At 38.4% G+C, this 19,441-nt stretch overlaps 1 protein-coding gene across 2 annotated transcripts in view; it reads left to right on the forward strand.

Annotated features, from left to right (window-relative positions):
- The first annotated feature begins 3,105 nt into the window (after positions 1 to 3,105).
- Positions 3,106 to 19,441, forward strand: part of PSMA6 (proteasome 20S subunit alpha 6) — a 33,151-nt gene continuing 16,815 nt past the window's right edge. Inside the window, exons 1-7 of one of the 2 annotated variants that reach the window (XM_023546113.2) lie at positions 3,185 to 3,283; positions 9,201 to 9,303; positions 10,843 to 10,937; positions 11,577 to 11,658; positions 12,575 to 12,730; positions 16,849 to 17,027; positions 18,643 to 18,737. In XM_023546113.2, coding sequence (XP_023401881.1) covers positions 11,643 to 11,658; positions 12,575 to 12,730; positions 16,849 to 17,027; positions 18,643 to 18,737 — 446 coding nt within the window. In that variant the 5' untranslated portion in view covers positions 3,185 to 3,283; positions 9,201 to 9,303; positions 10,843 to 10,937; positions 11,577 to 11,642. Of the gene's footprint in view, positions 3,284 to 9,200; positions 9,304 to 10,842; positions 10,938 to 11,576; positions 11,659 to 12,574; positions 12,731 to 16,848; positions 17,028 to 18,642; positions 18,738 to 19,441 lie in introns of both variants that reach the window. The other variant, XM_003408857.4, reaches the window with a different exon arrangement.

The raw sequence follows: 19,441 nt of genomic DNA on the forward strand, positions 1-19,441 counted from the left end.
ACTGACTGAATAGGAAAGTATCTTAGTTTCTTAGTGCTGCTTTAGCAGAAATACCACAATTGGGTGGCTTTAATGAACAGAAATTTATTTTGTCACGGTTTAGGAGGCTAGTTCGAATTCAGGGTGCCAGCTCTAGGGGAAAGCTTTTTCTGTCAGCTCTTGAGGAAGATCCTTGTTTCTGCTTCTCTAGCACTCTTCATTGCATTCCTTGGAGGTCTCCACATGGTGTCTGTCTTTCTCCCATTTGTGCTTGCTTCTGTGCCTAATCTGCTCTTTCTGTATCTAAAAAGTGATTGGTTTAAAACTCACCCTACACTGATATGCCCTTATTAACATAACAAAGTCTATTCCCAAATGGGATTGCATATATTTTTGGAGAACACAATTCAATCCATAACAGAAGGCAATAACAGCTACTATTTAATGATGGAGCCCTGGTGGCACAGTGGTTAAGTGCTACCACTGTTAACCAAAAGGTCAGCTGTTCGAATCCACCAGTTGCTCCTTGGAAACTCTATGGGGCAGTTCTACTCTATCCTATAGGGTTGCTGTGAGTCGGAATTTACTCAACGGCAACGGGTTTGGTTTGGAAACCCTGGTGGCATAGTGGTTAAGAGCTCAGCTGTTAACCAAAAGGCCAGCAGTTCGAATCTATCGGGTGCTCCTTGAAAACCCTATGGGGCAGTTCTGCTCTGTCCTATAGGGTTGCTATGAGTTGGAACAGACTTGATGGCAATGGTTTGTTCTGTTTTGTTACCATTTAATGAGTGCTTATTATGTATTAGGTATTTTAATTTAGTACCTTGTTTACCTTCTCTAATCCTCACAACAGCCCGTTAGTTGGATCTATTATCCAAATGTAATAAGGGAATCCAGACTTAGGGATGCTGTGTAAGATCACATATCTAGTAAGTTTTACACATGGGATTTAAATTAAGGTTCAAATAAAAAAGGATACACTCCTAACCCTTTTGCTGTAAGGGATTCATTCATTCGTTACTGAACACTTAATATATGCTAGGCATTGTTCAGGTTGCATGAGCTGTATCAGTGAACAAAACAAAGAGCTTATATGGGGGTGGGGAGAGAGGGAGAGACAATAAACAGTGAACAAAATTATGAATTATCTAAGATAAAAGGAGAGAAGAGTAAGAGGGATCAGGATTGTATGGGGCTGGGGAAAGAAAAGTTGCTGTTGAGTCAAATTCAACTCATGGCGATCTCAAGTGTTACACAGTAGAACTGAGTTCCATAGGGTTTTCTTGGCTTTAATCATTACAGAAGCAGATTGCCAGGCTTTTCTTCTATGGCACCAGTGGATGGGTTAGAACTGCCAACCTTTAGGTTAATAGTCAAATGTAAGCCGTTTGTGCCATCCAGGGACCTTTATGGGGCTGGGGATGGGGAAGTATTGGAGAATTGAAGATAGCTGCAAAGTTTTGGCTCTGAGGACTTGGAAAGTGGTGCCAGAAGCAGGACCTGGTTTGGGAGGGAAGAGATGAGGAGTTCTGTTTTAAACATATTGGGTTTGGGGGTGTCATTGCATCTCAGTGTGAATTGCAGAAGATTGAGTTCCAGAGAAGGAAGGGTCCAGCTAGAGACCTAAATTCTGGCAGAGATCAACACAGAGCAGGCTTTTGAAGCTGTGGACTAAATGAGTTCACCCTCCAAGCAGCCTTAAATAGAACTCTTTTTATCTATGACTATTCCAGCAAACTCGGAATTACAGTACACCAGGCTGTCTCAGAATCTGAGAAAACAAAATTACTCAAAAGGTCAAGAGAAATTGATCCTGAAGGTAGGAACCTGAACCAGAAGCAAGGGCTAATTTTTAATAGTACACTTGGGAATTAGCTAAATCTGGAAAGTACCCCGTGTGCCACAGACACTGTTTGCATTTAGTATTTTCTTAACCATATTTCAGTTTTGGGTCTTTCTTTTTCAGATTAATAAAATAGAAACATTTTTTAAAAACACACTTGAGAATTGGAGTTTCCTTATGATGTTCTTACCATTTTTTTTTTAATGGAAAGTTTAAGAGAAAATACAATTAAAGAGGAAAGAATCCCTATTTCAGTATTAAAGTGCCAGAAACCTTGGTGTATCTGGCCTTTCTGGCACAACTGCCTTTACCTGGAAAAAACTGACGTCATGGTTTGCATTTTCCTTAAATAGGAGTGTGCCTTGAGGTAAAATCATAATAGGTGCAATTTTACAATTTGAAAAGCCACCTGCTGTTCACCTGGAGCTACCAGGCCTGCTTTGGAATTACTCTCATTAATCCATCTAACACCAACCTGCTATAAGCCCTGTCCCCTCCGTTCTTGTTCACTATCAGTCAAGGCTGCTTAACCTCGTGGTTTCCTTATTACACCCATATTTCAACCCCAGTTCCATGTTTAAGACCAAAAATTGCAGGGGCTGCTGGTCAAAGTAAGGTCTTGCTTGATCTGAAGAAAATTCTGCTCTTCCTAGTGCGCTTTCCTTTCTGTGCCTAATTTAAGCGGCGGTTGCTGCTCTTAAAATCCATTTCCTTCCGTAGGAAGGAAAGTGGGTGGGTAAAGAGAAGAGTTAGGAATAAAGCCAGCAATCTATGCAGACACAGGCTGAACATGCAGGTGCCAAAACTAACGAGATTTGTTCTTTACTCAGTGCAGTTGGGCCACACTGATGGGCAAATCACTATTCCAGGCCCCCAGAAAGCTTTCTTTGCTCTTGCTATAGTCAACTCATTGTACAGAAAGCAAAACCAAACCAAACCCACTGCAGTCGATTCCGATTCATAACGACCCTATAAGACAGACTAGAACTACCGCATACGGTTTCCAAGGGGCGGCTGGTGGATTCGAGCTGTCGACCTTTTGATTAGCAGCCAAACGCTTAACCACTGCACCTCCACGGCCCCCATTCTACAGAGGAAATCCCTAAACCACCAACACCCTGGTTTCACCCAGTATGTTCAAGCAACGCAGACGCTATTTCGCGCAAGCGCACACCAAAGGTCTTCTGCCCGCCCCCCCTTGGGGGCGGGGCCTCGGAGCTCTCCCCTCGCTCGCCGTAACGCTGGAGCCGCGGGTTCAGCGTGCAAAAGCGGATGAAGCCTGGCTGGTGCTCCGGAAGCAAACGCTGCAACTTCCGGGAAGGGCTTGTCGCCTAGTGTGGGAGCTGCAGCGCCCGGAGACTGCTTGTAATAGTGGGTGTACCAACATGTCTCGTGGTTCCAGCGCTGGTTTTGACCGCCACATTACCATTTTTTCACCCGAGGGCCGCCTCTACCAAGTAGGTGAGTGAACCGGGTCCACCTGTGATCCACCCTAATTGCCCTGTCATGGTGCGGCCTGGAGCAAGCAGACGCGGCCAGGGGTCTGATCTAGGGCTGAAGCAGGGTCTGATCCGGGAAAGAAGGACCGAGTCCAAACTGAGCCCCGTGGCGTTCTCACCCTTGTGTGGAAGGAGGGATCAGAGACCCGAAGACTGACGGCCCAGCTCTCATCATCACGGCGAGCTACCGCGCTGTCCGTGTATAATAAAGAATGAAGGGAAGTAAGACTGTAATGCCTGACTCTGGCTTGCTGGCGCCCCTTCACTTGTTCCATTGCAGCCAGCTAAAACGCCCGCTCTCCATTTTCCTTTGTGTGCAACATGGACTTCCTTGTCCTGTGGTGAATTCCACACAAGCATTCAGACAGAGCCTACTTCGTGCCAGACACTCCGCTGGTCTTAGGAATACAGAGATAACTGTCATACCCTCTCCCATACTGAAGCTCACAGTTTAAAGGGGATGACAGATAAGTAAAAAAAATGGAGAAGACGAAAAATGCCGAATTACAAGTATCTGCAGAGCTCAGGACATCTTTGGAAAACTGGTAGATCAGAATGAGTGGTCCTCAATTCTAGAGCTGCTCTTGAAATTTACATCCCTTGTTAACCCAGTCTGTTTGAAAGTAGCTTCTGAATTGTTGTAGATGAGATGTGGTCAGAATGAGTGGTCCTCAATTGTAGAGCTGCTCTTGAAATTTACATCCCCTGTTAACCCAGTCTGTTTGAAAGTAGCTTCTGAATTGTTGTAGATGAGATGTGGTGAACTAGCTGTTTACTGAAACTCAGCTTTAGTAAAAACAAACCCTAAGCTAACCATCAGTTATTCACCATAACAGTGTATTTTTTTGGCTTGCATTGGTGTCAGATTTTAGGTTATGATTATAAGCCCGACCCTTGACCTCTTGCCATAGAGAATTTAGTATTAGGTGAGTCTGATTTACATTCTGGCCCATGACAGTTTCATTTTTGAGTGAGTTTAGCACCTCAGTGCCTAGGTGCAGACAGTAATATATTACCTGTGCTTGGAGAATGTTGGTATAAATGAAGTGCTTTTCACCTGTAAATTTTAAAAATAGAGTTAGAGGTAATGTGGAATGACACTGAGTTCACTGTATGGCTACATACTGCTTATAATGTAGCAAGAAATAACTATTCTGACTTGTTCTAAAATCATACTGAGTAACTCAGTAACACTTTTATTATTCCCAAATAAAAAATGTAATCAAAAGTAGAAGAGTTGATAACTGTATCTTCATGGAAATTTAATTTTTAGAGTTTGATTCCTGAGTTTTGTAGACTTTTTTTATATTGGACTACTGCTTTGAGTGTTCTGATTCACAGTTTTTAATATGTGAACAGGAAAAGTCACATGTAGACCTACACTTTGTTTCTGTGTGTTGATTGTGAAATTCAGTCATAAAGCATACTCTTTAATGCTTCTTAGATTTGGAGAGTAAAAAGGCTGAGTATAGTATCATTTTAATAGTTTAAAAAGATTTGGAAGAGAACATGTAGTTCAAAATAAGTTTAATATCTAGGTAGAATGATTTTAAGGTCTGCTTTGTTGAATAACTGACTCCCTCTGCTATTCAAGACACTAATTAGACATTACTAGGAAAAAGAAAGTGAAACAATAGTTAGCATGAACAAGCAGTATAGGGTGAGGAGTCCAGGCCCTGGAACCGTACCTGGATTCAGACCCCTGCTTGCTCCATACTAGCAGACCTGGGCAAGTTAGTTTCTCTTTGCAAAGTTGGTCTAATAAGTCTTTATTTAGGGGGTTGTTTTGAGGATTAAATAATGTGATGTAGGTAGAGTGCTTAGAATAGTACCTGTCACATACTAAGTGCTCAATAAATGTTACTGGGTGCCTGTTTGATTCTTTGGGTCATTTTTTTGGTCTATATTAGATTAGTAACTCTGTACTAAAACTAGTTTTTTAGTAACTCTGTAGACATGGAATATTTCCATTCCTCTGGGTTTATCATGCTTGATTTTCTAGTGAAATATTTGTATATAATCATATTGTAAATGCTGGTTATTAGTTTATAAATTTTAGAATCCACCAGTACACAAAACATAAGACTGAATTATAGAGTACAACTTGTTAACCTTGATAGTGGAAAAATAATGTAAGAAAAATGAGAGAAGGAAAGATTAATGGAAGGGTAAATATGCTTCTCATCTTCCATAGTTGGGACTCAAAAAATAAATGTAGCCTAAAGTTGATAAGTCAAAAAATAGAAGTTTAAAGTTGCAGTGTTAACCACAATTATAAATAAACTGTTGATAGTATTTGCTCCCAGATAGGGAAAAAGACCTATGCTTTTCATATGTGTGCAATGTGTATGCGTGTGTGTGTGTTTTAAGAAAAGCTTTGTAGAACAACATGTAGAGCACCTAACTTTAAAATCTAATTTCAGGAATTCCCCAAGTTGCCAGCGGGGAAACTGAGTCCCTGATGGGCAAATTAAGCCTGGCTAGTTTTTTTAAGTTTTTTAGTTCCAGGCTCCCCTCTTCTGCTTGCTGTTCCTTTGCTGGACAAGTTTGGCAAAGGGAGGAGAGGAACAATCACTTGGATTTGCCTGCCAAGTAGATGTGAACATTGCTTGGTTGTTTCTAAAAAGAGGGCACGTGACTATGGAACAGGAAAGGAATTGACTGTTGGAGACAGACCGGAGGGGACAGTTTTCTGAATAAAATGTAGAAATACATTGTGTATTCAAGCCAGAATCCTTGCTCCACATCAGCTCTGAGAACTTTCTTCATCTGTAAAATAGAGAATAATTCCACCTACTTTATAGGGCTTTAAGGATTTAATATGTTAATAGATGTAAAGCACTTAGAACAGTGCTTGGCACATAGGAAGCGCTCAGTAAATGATTCTGTAAGGGATGTTGTCAAAAGAAACAAATAGTAGATTAAATAGAGTCAGGAGTTTCACAAACAAATCAAGTGAGGAGTACTGTTCGCCTTTTTGGAGTTAAAAATATTCTTGTTTTAAAGCAGTGTTTCTCAACTCAGATTTCTCATGCCCTCCTTAAAACTGATTTGAAATTTTATACGTATGTATGTATATAACTACACCAAAAAGGTAATGAATGACATCAAGCACTGCTGCTTGAAACCTTGCATATCCCCCAACCCCCTACAAACACACAAAAATGTCTAATGATCTGAACCCCTTGAGGATCACTGTTTTAAAGAGTACAGTATTAAGAGGTACTATGGTTTATGAAATGAGCCACACTTCCCAATTGTGTAGCCAACAAGGTGGTTGTTATGGTTCCAGCTCATAGCAATTCCATGTACAACAGAACGAAACACTGCCTAGTCCTGTGCCATCCTCACAGTCATTACTGTATTTGAGCCCATTGTTGCAGCCACTGTGTAATCTAATTCTTTTTCACTGACCCTCTACTTTACCAAGCATGATGTCCTTCTCCAGGGACTGGTCTCTGTTGATAACATGTCTAATGTACATGAAACGAAGTCTTGCCATCCTTGCTTCTAAGGAGCATTTTGAGTGTACTTCTTCCAAGACAGATTTGTCTGTTCTTCTGGCAGTCCGTGGTATATTGAGTATTCTTCACAGACACCGTAATTCAGAGGCATTAATTCTTCTTCAGTCTTCCTTATTCATTGTCCAGGTTTTGCATCCATATGAGGCAATTGAAAATACCACGGCTTGGGTCAGGTGCACCTTAGTCCTCAAGGTGGCATGTTTGCTTTATAACACTTCAAAGAGGTCTTTTGCAGCATATTTGCCCAGTGCAATGTGTCATTTGATTTCTTGACTGCTGCTGCTTTCAGCATTGATTGTGGATCCAAGTAAAATGAAATCCTTGACAACTTCAGTCTTTTCTCTGTTTATCATGATGCTGCTTATCAGTCCAGTTGTGAGGTGTAATCCATACTGAAGGCTGTAGTCTTTCATCTTCATCAGTAATGCAATACACAGATAACACAACCTTGCTTGCCGAAAGTGAAGAGGACTTGAAGGGTTTAATGACGAAAATCAAAGACTACAGCCTACAAGTTTAGGGAAGGGTAAAATAAGCAGCTTCAAAAAAATTGTAATAAAAAAATTTTTAGTCATTTAGTCAGCATTAGAATCGAATACAGACATATCCTGCAGAATGCCTGCCCTGCTCCAGTAGAATATGCTTGTTTTTTAATAACCAAGCTTCATAGAACATATGGAGTGTTACATTCCAATCTACATATGGAGAAAAAGAAATACACCAAAAAATACTAAAATTAACAGTGGAATAGGAAATGCTACAGAAACTTAGAAAAGGATTTGAAAATCACATCTGGGACAATCAGAGAAAGTCTCCATAGGAAATGGAAGAGGCTTGAGTGGGAAGGGCAAACTTTAGATCGGTGGAGAATAAGAATGAGAGGGGATTCCAGGCAGGGGCATGAAGAAGCAAAGACATGAGTATGGGAAAGATCAAGGTCTATAAACAAATTATAGTGTAAGGGAGTTGGCAGTTATTACAGACAAATAGTATACCATAGATAGCCCATAACTGGAATTTTTTAAGGCCAAAATCATATTCTGAACAACCAGGTAAACACAGCAACCAGTTGATGGCGTGATACTGAAATTTAGGTGAGATCAAGGCTCTAGTGACCAAGATATGAGAATCATCAATATAGATGTGATTTAAAAGAAAGAAAAAAAAAAAAAAAAACACCCATTGCTGCCAAGTCAATTCTGACTCATAGCGACCCTAAAGGACAGATTAGAGCTGTCCCATAGGGTTTCCAAGGAGCGGCTGGTGGATTCGAACTGCTGACCTTTTGGTTAGCAGCCTGAGCTCTTACCACTGCACCACCGGACTATAGTTCCTAATATTTCCTTATCCTTTTAATCTCTGTAATAGCTATAATGATAAAAACCCCTATTTGGTTCCTGATACTGATAATTTGTACTCTCTTATTTCCTTGATTAATCTAGCTAGGAATTTGTATCCATTTCTGTGGCTGTCTGCAAACTTGGTGGCTTAACAGAAAATTATTTTCACTTAGTTCTGGAGGCCACAAGTCCAAAATCAGCATGACTGGGCCGAAATTAAGGTGTCAGCAGGGCTGTGCTCCTTCTGGAGACTCTAGAGGAAAATCTGTTCCTTGCCTCTTCCACTTCTGGTGGCTGCCAGCATTCCTTGGCTTGTGTGATTGCACCACTTTAATCTTCAAGGCCAACATCTTCAAATCTCTCTCCGCTCCCTTTTCACGTTGCCTTCTCCTCTATTCATAAAATCTCCCTCTGCCTTTTATAAGGATACATGTGATTGCATTTAGGGTGCACCTAGATAATCCATGTTAATCTCGTTTCAAAATCCTGAATTTAATCCCATCTGCGAAGACCCTATTTATGCCATAGGTTTCAAGAGGTCAGGATGTGGATATCTTTTGGGGAGCCATTTACAACCTACCACAGGGTTTATACTTTTGTTAATTTGTTGTTGTTCAAAGAACCAGGTTTTGGCTTTGTTAATTTTCTCTTTTTGTATGTTTCCTTTTTCATTCGAGTCTTTATTATTTCTTTTCTAATTTGGGTTTACTTTGCACTTTTTCTAGCTTCTTAAAGCAGAAACTTAGGTCATGGAATTTAAATCTTTTCTAATATCAGTTCAGGCTGTTGTATTATTTTTCTGTGCTACATAAACAGTAAACACTTATTATCTTACAGTTTCTGTGTGTTAGGAGCAGCCTGGGCACAGTTTAGCTTGGTAATCTGTTAAGGATTTCACAGAGCCGCAATCATAGTGTCATCCAGGCTGTGTTCTCATCTGGAAGCTTGACTGGAGAAGAATCTGCTTCCAGGCTCACTCCAGTTGTTGACAGAATTCATTTCCTTGCGATTGTAGGACTGAGGACCCCAGCTTCTTGCTGGCTGTTTGACTGGAAACCATCGCGGTTCCTCGCCACATGGCCCCTTACTTCACGAAGCCAGCAAGGAGAATCTCTAGAGTGAGTCTCCTAGTCTTATATAATGTAATGTAATCAGGGAGTAACATCCCGTCACCTTTGCCGTATTCTGTTGATTAGAAGCAAGTTATAAGGTCTTACCCACACTCAAGGGGAGGGGATTACACAAAGGTGGAAACACCAGGAGGCAAGAATCACGTGAGGGGCCACCTTAGATTCTGTCTACCACAATTTATAAAATTCCTCTAAGCATTCTTTTAGCTGCATCTTACAAATGTTGATATATTGCAATTTATTATCATTTAGTTCAAAATATTTTATTTAATTTCTTCTTTGGCCTGTGGATTATTTAGAAGTGTGCTGTTTAATTTCCAAATATTTAGGGATTTCAGTCTTTTAAAATTTACTGAGACTTGCTTTATGGCCCAGCATATGATCTGTCTTGGTAAATGTAGCATGTGCACTTGAATATATATTCTGCAGTTGTTGACTATCATTTTCTACAGATACCGGTTAGGTGAAGGTGTTTGATAGCATGGTTCAGATCATGTATGTATACTCCTTTTTTGTCCATTTCTAGCAGTTGCTGAGTGGGCATGTTAAAATCTTCAACTATGATTGTGGAATTGACCGTTTCTCCCTTTAATCTTGTTCATTTTTCTTTCACATATTTTGAATCTCTCTTATTAGGTGCTTTACATGAGTTAATGATTGTGTGCCTTCCTGATGAATTTATCCATTTACCATTATGAAATCTCTCTCTTCATTTCTGGTAATACTCTTTGTCTTAAAGTCTGTCATGTCTGATATTAATGTAGCCACTTCAGCCTTCTTAATGCATACTGTTACCTTTTTCATTCCATTTATTAAAGTGCGTCTCAGGTAGACAGCATATAGTTGGGTCTTGCTTTTTATCCATTCTGACAATTTGTACCTTTTAATTGGAGTAAAACCCATTAATATTTAATGTTTTTGTTGACGTTTGGGGGTCTAAACTTAACATTTTATTGTTCTGTTGGTCTCTGTTTTGTTTATTTGCTTATTTGTTTGTTCTTTTTTGACTTCTTTCCTGCCCTCTTGGATTATTTGAATAGTTTTTACAATTTCATTTTAATTTACATATTAAGTTTTTGGCTACTTTTTTTTTTTAGTGGCTACTCTGGGGATTATATTGTATATCCTTAACTTTTCCCAGTCTTATTAGAGTTAGTATTTATCGTTTCACATAAAATGTACAAGCCTTAAAATCTTTTAAGTCCATTTACTCCCTCTCCTTTCTATAAGTAATACATCTACATACTTAAAAATTCCACAAGACAGTGTTCTAAGTTTTTGCTTTCAACAGTCATAGGTGTTTTTAAGAAATAAAGAAGAAAAAAACATTTTTTTTTTTTATATGATCCAGATATTTACCATTTTTGTTGTTCTTCATTCCTGAAGATCAGAGCTTTCATTTGATATCATTGATTTCTCATGTCTTGGATGATATACCATATCAGTTCATTCTTTTTAATGACTGCATATCATTCCATTGTGTGAATTTATGATAATTTATTCTACTTAAAATATCTTCTTTTCCAGAATATGCTTTTAAGGCTATTAACCAGGGTGGCCTTACATCAGTAGCTGTCAGAGGGAAAGACTGCGCAGTAATTGTCACACAGAAGAAAGTACCTGTAAGTAATACTGCCCAAATAGCCAATTCTTGTGGAATAAATACAAGAATTTTTCATGAGTTTATACGAAGATATTTTATTGCTTATATAAGTTAACATGTTTGCTTTGACTATGTTTTCCTGTCAGTCATTCAAAAAGTGTTTATTGAGCATCTGCATACAATTTACCTGAGGAGGCAGAATTACTGTATTGAACATTGTGGTATGTTTGTAAGCACAATAGGATCTTATGGACTTTTGCCATAGGGACAACACAAGCTTTGGTGAGATATAGTTCTTGCCCACAGGGAACAAATCATCTAGAAAAGGAAAACAGAGTTTCCCTCCCCTTTTGTAAAAACTAGTTTTAACCGTAAAATGAACAGAAGACATTTCTTATGTAGTTTTCTTATAGTTCCATTAAAAAAAAAATCTATTGCCGTTGATTCTGACTCATAGTGACCCTATAGGACAGAGTAGAACTGTCCCACAGGGTTCCCAAGGAGCGGCTGGTGGATTCTAACTGGCGACCTTTTGGTTAGCAGCTGAGCTCTTAACCATTGAGCTACCAGGGCTCCTTATAGTTTTATAACATTGCTTTTTTAATAGCTAAAAAAGAACTGTGATTTTTTAATTATCTTGATTTATTTTGTTCATTAGGACAAATTATTGGATTCCAGCACAGTGACTCACTTATTCAAGATAACTGAAAACATTGGCTGTGTGATGACAGGAATGACAGGTAATCACCTCAATACCTACTTAGATATACAAGCCTTATGCTACTTATCTGCAAATTATTTTTGTGTTTTGTTTTCATTTTAAAGCCCCCTTTAGTGACTTAATGAGTAGATTTATAGTCCTCCAAGACTGTTGTCAATATCTTCAGAGTATTGTGAGCTTTTTTAAAATTATAAATGTAATGGAATTAGGTCTCCTTGTCACTGCCAGGGAAACTGGGCTGAGGCCCATCTCAAAGATGGTTTATCTTATTTCAGATATAGTTAGTATTTTAAGGGGACCTAACTCAGTATAGCTCAAACCTGGTAATAATAGCACTTATTAGAAATGGGTAAGAATTATAAAAATTACTTTGCTTGTCTATTTTCTGAAATCAAGGGAAAATTCAAGCCTACCAAAAAAAATAAATATGTCAAAATAAACATTCTTTCTTTCTTTTGACCAACGTAAAGAACCAGGATCACCTAAAACCCTGTGATTCATATTTTTAAGAATAAATTTCTATTTTTAAAAACAAAATTTCATTGGAAAAGGGATAAGATTTACTGATTTTAAATTTAATGCAAAAGTTTTTAAATTAGCCTAGAAAACTCACCGCATGTTTATTTCTGATAATTGTGTTCTTGTTCTTTTGGAAGTTAGTAGATACTTGTAGAAAATATTTTGACAGCTGTTAAAGGGCTCAGCATAAAAGGGCAGTATGGTATATAAAGCTCAATCTTTTAAAAAGTTTCCCTTTTTTAAGTCATGTTTTTTTTGCTGAATCATTGGTGGGAGACTAGGCCAGAGAAGACCACGTCTCCTTTCCTTAACTCATGATAGCTAGATATATATATGTATATGGTGGGAAAACTGTCTGGCTTTGAGGTTCATTCTTTCCTTCTAAAGAAGTAAACCTTTGTTTTTTATGCTATCAGCTGACAGCAGATCCCAGGTACAGAGGGCTCGCTATGAAGCAGCTAATTGGAAATACAAGTATGGCTATGAGATTCCTGTGGACATGCTATGTAAAAGAATTGCAGATATTTCTCAGGTCTACACGCAAAATGCTGAAATGAGGCCGCTCGGTTGCTGTAAGTATATTGAGGCATCTCCCAAATAATTGATGAATTATAATTTTTTAAAAAGAACATATATAATTTGAGTAACACTTGGTTCTGAACATTATATAAGGAAATTATGTAAGATAGGGAAATCTTTATTATAAATCAGAGATGATGGATAGGTTTGACAAGATTATCAATGTTTTTGACATTTCTTTAAACTTTAGATGCTATTAGACTTTTATCAAAATATTTCTGTTTGGGAGTGTGTGATTTATAAGAGTCACGTCCCTGTCATAGTAGGCTATTGCAAGGTAATGTACTCTTCTGCAGTTCCATGAAAACGTCTAAATTAGGCATCTTGACAATGTACCTGTTTCTTTTGACCAACCTAAAGAACCAGGGTCACATACAAGCCTGTGATTCATATTTTTAGAATAAACTTCTGCTTTTAAAAACAAGTAAAATTTCACTGGGAAAGGGATAAAATTTACTGATTTTAGATTTAATGCAATAAAGTAGCCTAGAAAATTCAGTACATGTTTGTTTCTGATATTGTATTATTCCTATGTGAGAGTTAAGGCAGTCGATGGAATGATTTATCTTCAGCATTTGACCCTATTGACCTCTAACTTAAAAATTACTTTTCATTTCTTCAGTGATATTCTCATTTCCTCTTCCTCAGTTTTCTTAGCCCATCCTTTTCTGCTGGTCCCTTAAATGTTGTTGTTCACCAGGATTCTCTCCTGGGTCTTCCCTTTGGTTTATTTGGGGGATCCCACCCATTTCACAGCTTCATTTACTACCTTCATGCCAGTCGCTCCAGATTATCCTTAGGCCAGTCCTCAAATCAGCTTCAGAGCATTCCCATTTTCCTGTATTCATTCTCAACTTATCTTTCCTAACCTCCACACCTCTTCCCTGGTCATCTGATTAGTCAAGTTTTACATCAGAATATCTCTTCTGCTCCATCTCCTCTGTCATTCCTTTATCGGCTGTTGTCTTTGCCACCTATCAAATGCACCTGTTTCTTCTCTCTCTTTCCTACTTTGTCCTCCATGTTGCTGCATGAGTTGCCACTCTAAAATTGAATTTTCATTGTTGTTCCCTAGGAAAAATGATTCCTCACATGCTATAGGGTAAATTCCAAACTCTTAATATGATGTGTAAGGTCCTTTTTAGTTTACTCTGACTAGTTTCTCTTCTACTGCTTTCCTCCCTTATCTGAAGCCCCTGCAATATACAGATCTTTCTGTCATCCCTGAGTGCATCCTGCCCTTCTATGGCTCGTTGCTTTTGCACGCTCTTCCTTTTGCCTTGATTACCCTTCGCACCTATAAACTCTGTTCTTCTTGCCAGACCTTGCAGTAAAGAAGTACTTCTTGTTTCCTCCAGGCAGTAAATGGGTATCTTTTTTCATGTTGTCCTAGTACTTCGTATATATCAAGTATAAAATGTAAAAAAAAATTTTTAAATTACAGGGTGACATAATCAAGCAGGTATCTGATCACTGTCATAGTCAATAAAATAGGGTTTAAAATTCCTCATTTGTACACTATAAAACATCTGTCAATATGAATAATTTGTCAATACTGAATCTTACATGCTAGGACACTATATAAAAGAGGTTCAAATCTAGAATATGAGAAAGCAGGAATGAGACCATTAATCCTTATTTAAATGCTTTGTTACCTGCTCTGCTGAGTAGAAAGAAGTTTGACAGTGGTGATGTTGATTTAACTTGTATATGATATGATAACATGATTAGGTTTGTAGTAATGAAGTTATGTACATGATTTGAGTTTGGTTTGTATGGACAACTTACCACTCACAGTAATGGTGAGGGCGGCGTAAAAGCAAGGAAGTAGTCCTTAGATGTATTTCACTTTGTATCAGCATTCCCAGCATACACTGTTAACTCCCTGGAACCTTAATAGGCATTTCTCAAATTAAAAAAGAAAAAAAAAAAAAAACCCTTCTTTGCCCAAATAAATTTAAGAACTACTGAGTTAAATACGTCAGCTCACAGCAGAACGAGTCAGAACATTTAATATGCTATTGTAACCTATTTGTCTCCAAAAGGGGTATATGAAAAGTGTGTTTTCCAAGTTCGTTTGACCAGGTAATGTCTTGAGAGATTAGGTAATAGCAAGGATTGGAAAATTGTTTTGTAAATCACATTTGTAATAATTCGAACTATTTCTTAATGTCTATGATAAATCTTTTTGTGAAACAGTAATTTGTTACCTAATTTATCTGTAGTGATAACTTGTATATGTCAGTTTTCTTTTTTTTTTTTTTAATTTTTGTTGTGCTTTAAGTGAAAGTTTACAAATCAAGTCAGTCTCTCATATAAAAATTTATGTACATCTTGGTATACACTCCTGGTTGCTCTCTCCCTAATGAGACAGCATACGCCTTCTCTCCACCCTCTATTTCTGTGTCCATTCAGCCACATTCTGACCCCCTCTGCCTTCTCATCTCCCCTCCAGGCAGGAGCTGCCCACATAGTCCCATGTGTCTACTTGATCCAAGAAGCTCACTCCACACCAGTATCATTTTCTGTCCTATAGTCCAGTCCAATCCCTGTCTGAAGAGTTGGCTTTGGGAATGGTTCCTGTTTGGGGCTAACAGAAGATCTGGGGACCATGACCTCTAGGATCCTCTTCTCAGTCAGACCATTAAGTCTGGTCTTTTTACGAGAATTTGAGGTCTGCATCCCACTGCTCTCCTGCTCCCTCAGGGGTTCTCTGTTGTGTTCCCTGTCAGGGCAGTCATCGGTTGTAGCCGGCCACCATCTAGTTCTTTTGGTCTCAGACTGATGTAGTCTCTGGGTTATGTGGTCCTTTATGTCTCTTGGGCTCATAATGACCTTGTGTCTTTGGTATTCGTCCTTCTCCTTTGCTCCAGGTGGGTTGAGACAAATTGATGCATCTTAGCTGGCCACTTGCTAGCATTTAAGACCCCAGACGCCGCTCTCCAAAGTGGGATGCAGAATGTTTTCTCAATAGATTTTATTATGCCAGTTGACCTAGATGGACCCTGAAACCATGGTCCCCACACCTCTGCCCCTGCTACACTGGTCTTTGAAGCATTCAGTTTATTCGGGAAACTTCTTTGCTTTTGGTTTAGTCCAGTTGTGGTGACCTCTCCTGTATTGTATGTTGTCTTTCCCTTCACCTAAACTAGTGCTTGTGTACTATCTAATTAGTGAATACCTTTCTCCCTCCCTCCCCACTTTCGTAACCATCAAAGAATGTTTTCTTCTGTTTAAACTATTTCTGGAGTTTTCATAATAGTGGCCTCATACAATATTTGTCCTTTTGCAATTGACTAATTTCACTCAGCATAATGCCTTCCAGATTCCTACATGTTATGAAATGCTTCATGGATTCATCATTGTTTTTTATCGATGCGTAGTATTCCATTGTGTGAATATGCCATAATTTATCTATTGATCCATTGATGGGCACCTTGGTTGCTTCCATCTTTTTGCTACAGTGCTGCAGTGAACATGGGTGTGCATGTATCTGTTCGTGTGAAGGCTCTTATTTCTCTAGGATATATTCCAAGGAGTGGGATTGCTGGATCATATGGTAGTTCTATTTCCAGCTTTTTAAGGAAGTGCCAAATCCATTTCCAAAGTGGTTGTACCATTTTACATTCCCACCAGCAGTGTATAAGTGTTCCAGTCTCTCCACAGCCTCTCCAACATTTATTATTTTGTGTTTTTTGGATTAATGCCAGCCTTGTTGGAGTGAGATGGAATCTCATTTTAATTTTGATTTGCATTTCTCTAATGGCTAATGGTCGTGAGCATTTCCTCATGTATCTGTTAGCCACCTGAATTCTTCTTTAGTGAAGTGTCTGTTATATCTTTTTGCTTATTTTTTAATTGGGTTGTCTTTTTGTTGTTGAGTTTTTGCAGTATCATGTAGATTTCCGAGATCAGATGCTGATGGGAAATGTCATAGCTAAAAACTTTTTCCCAGTCTGTAGGTAATCTTTTTAGTGTGTATATTAGTTTCCTGAAAGCAAAATACATATTAAAATTGATGGTCAGAGTAATGATTAACAACACCAAGGAAGTGAAAATTTTATTGTATTAAAGGTGCAAGACATTTCATAAGGTTTTTTTTTCTCTTTAGGTATGATCTTAATTGGTATAGATGAAGAACAAGGCCCTCAGGTGTACAAGTGTGATCCTGCAGGTTATTACTGTGGGTTTAAAGCCACTGCAGCAGGAGTTAAACAAACTGAGTCAACCAGCTTCCTTGAAAAAAAAGTGAAGAAGAAATTTGATTGGACATTTGAACAGACAGTTGAAGTAAGTTAGCCAAAAGGAACTGACGTTTTATACTGTATAGAATATTCAGATTTTTGCATAATTGACAGTTCGTAAAGGCCATTCCTAGGTAACATCGTGAGATCCAAGTTTGTCAGCTTAATAGAAAATTGATGTCCTTTAGCTGACAAGGGAACAATGAGCACTGCTTTATTCACTTAATTACCTCATTTCATAATGTATTTGAAACAGCTTTCAACAAAACAGATAATAAAATGGGAAAATGTAAATAAGAATAGAATCAAGACCATGCCCAAAGACCTGTATGGTTGCCATGGTTGAAACTTAAGCTTTCTGGTAGCAAAGTGAAAAGAGAGAGTCAGTAATATTGCTCTGTGGTCCTAAAGGAAAAACAGGCATACACCAAATTCTTAGGCAAGCAAACCTCTCCCTAGTGTAAGAATATACTCACAGGAGGACTTGGTAGAGAAATTTTAGCTACGATGCAGAAGTAGAGCTAGCTTTCTGCAGGATTTGTGAGGGCATTAATCATTATGGTTGGGAAGTTTTAAATTGACAAACCCGTTCCTGTCGAGTTGATTCTGACTCATAGCAAACCTATAGGACAGGGTAGAACTGCCCCATAGGGTTTGCAAGGAGCAGCTGGTAGATTTGAACTGTCGACCTTTTAGTTAGCAGCCAAACGCTTGACCACTATCCCACCAAAAACCAAAAACCAAATGCAGTGCCGTCGAGTCGATTCCGACTCATAGCGACCCTATAGGACAGAGTAGAACTGCCCCATTGAGTTTCCGAGGAGCGCCTGGCGGATTTGAACTGCCGACCCTTTGGTTAGCAGCTGTAGCACTTAACCAGTATGCCACCAAGGTTTCCACTATCCCACCAGAGCTCCTTAAATTAACAAGACGAGCTAAGATTCTTATACAAATATTTAGTAATTTTACACTGTAAAGAAGCCTCTTATTAATTGCCAAGAAACTAAAAACGAAAATTTTAGTAGATTTTGGAATATGAGGGTCTGGGATACAGCCATTCTGAAGACTAACAACATCCTTCTGTGAAATGGCAGAGGAAAAATTACCACATACTTCTTTTATGTTGATTGACAGTATATCTTATACTAATGAGATGTAAAGCTAATTGTCATCGGGGAGTTACAGTGCCCTGTTTAAATGCTTCTTAAATGTTTTGCTGTTTTGTTTTTCCTAATAATTGCAGTTCATAATTGGTACATAAATATTAATCTCATCAGATACCAAATCACACAAAACATACTCAAATTGTTACTACTATAAATTCCCTAAAGGTGGAGATTTGTCTTTGGCTCCTCTTCCCCCGTCACCCCAAGTGCTGTCATAGTGCCTGGTGTATAATGATCATCAAGCAAACCATTTTGTATAAACCATCCTGTTGTGTGATGGACCACTTTAATTTGTGGCTTGGCTTGGTAGAAACAAGTTTCTTGTCATTGGCAGGTGACATACTAGAGCAAAGCAATGTATTAGTAACATGTGGCTATAGAACTACATCACCGAAACATGGAGCAAAAATGAATAGCTAGTGATTAACTCAGAATGAGAAGTCCTTGGAATCTCTAAAAGATACCATATCCTGATGTTAATTTTTTTTTTTTTAGACTGCAATTACATGCCTGTCTACTGTGTTATCAATTGATTTCAAACCTTCAGAAATTGAAGTTGGAGTAGTTACAGTTGAAAATCCTAAATTCAGGTGAGTCATATTGTCAGCCATGTACTTAAAGAATTTTGCCAAGTGCTAAAGTCCCAGACAAGGAAGGTGGAAGTGTGGGTCCCTTTGTCCTGTAACATGGGGAAAAAAATTTCTTGAACTATGTTTACAGTTTTTTTCTCTAGTTCCTGAGAGATCTGTTATAAAATTCATTGGATGTCTCTTTAAGACAGACATAAGTTTTCCTCCTCATTTGATAGTGATTTTATATATCACCAAGAGTGCCATAAAATAACAGTTTTTAGGTATGGAATAAAGTAAGCATAAATGTCCTTTATTTTAAGATCAGTAGTAATTCAAGTCCAGTGTAGTAGTTTTCAAGTTTTTCAGATAGAACTTTGATTATTTAGTGGTTATTTAAGTGGAGCTTTGAAGAAAGCGATAAGAAATACTGATACACTTCAGACCTTTATCTGGAGATCTTTGGGAAACCCCAAATTTTGAATATAACTAATTGAGTTGCAGATGCTGGATGCTTGTCTGTTCTTACTCACTTAGAGACTAACTCCCACACATCAGCCTTAGAGCTTCCATGATTCAAATGCATACTGGGTGCTTAATATGTATCAGCCTATTCAGTCCTCCCAGCAGCCCTATGACGATGCTTCCCATACCATGGACCCAGATGTTCTTGTGAATAGTGAAAAATAAATTGAATTAAATTCATAGATGCAAGGAACTGCCAG

The sequence above is a fragment of the Loxodonta africana genome, chromosome 10 (assembly GCF_030014295.1).
Source record: "Loxodonta africana isolate mLoxAfr1 chromosome 10, mLoxAfr1.hap2, whole genome shotgun sequence".
Classification (NCBI taxonomy): domain Eukaryota; kingdom Metazoa; phylum Chordata; class Mammalia; order Proboscidea; family Elephantidae; genus Loxodonta; species Loxodonta africana.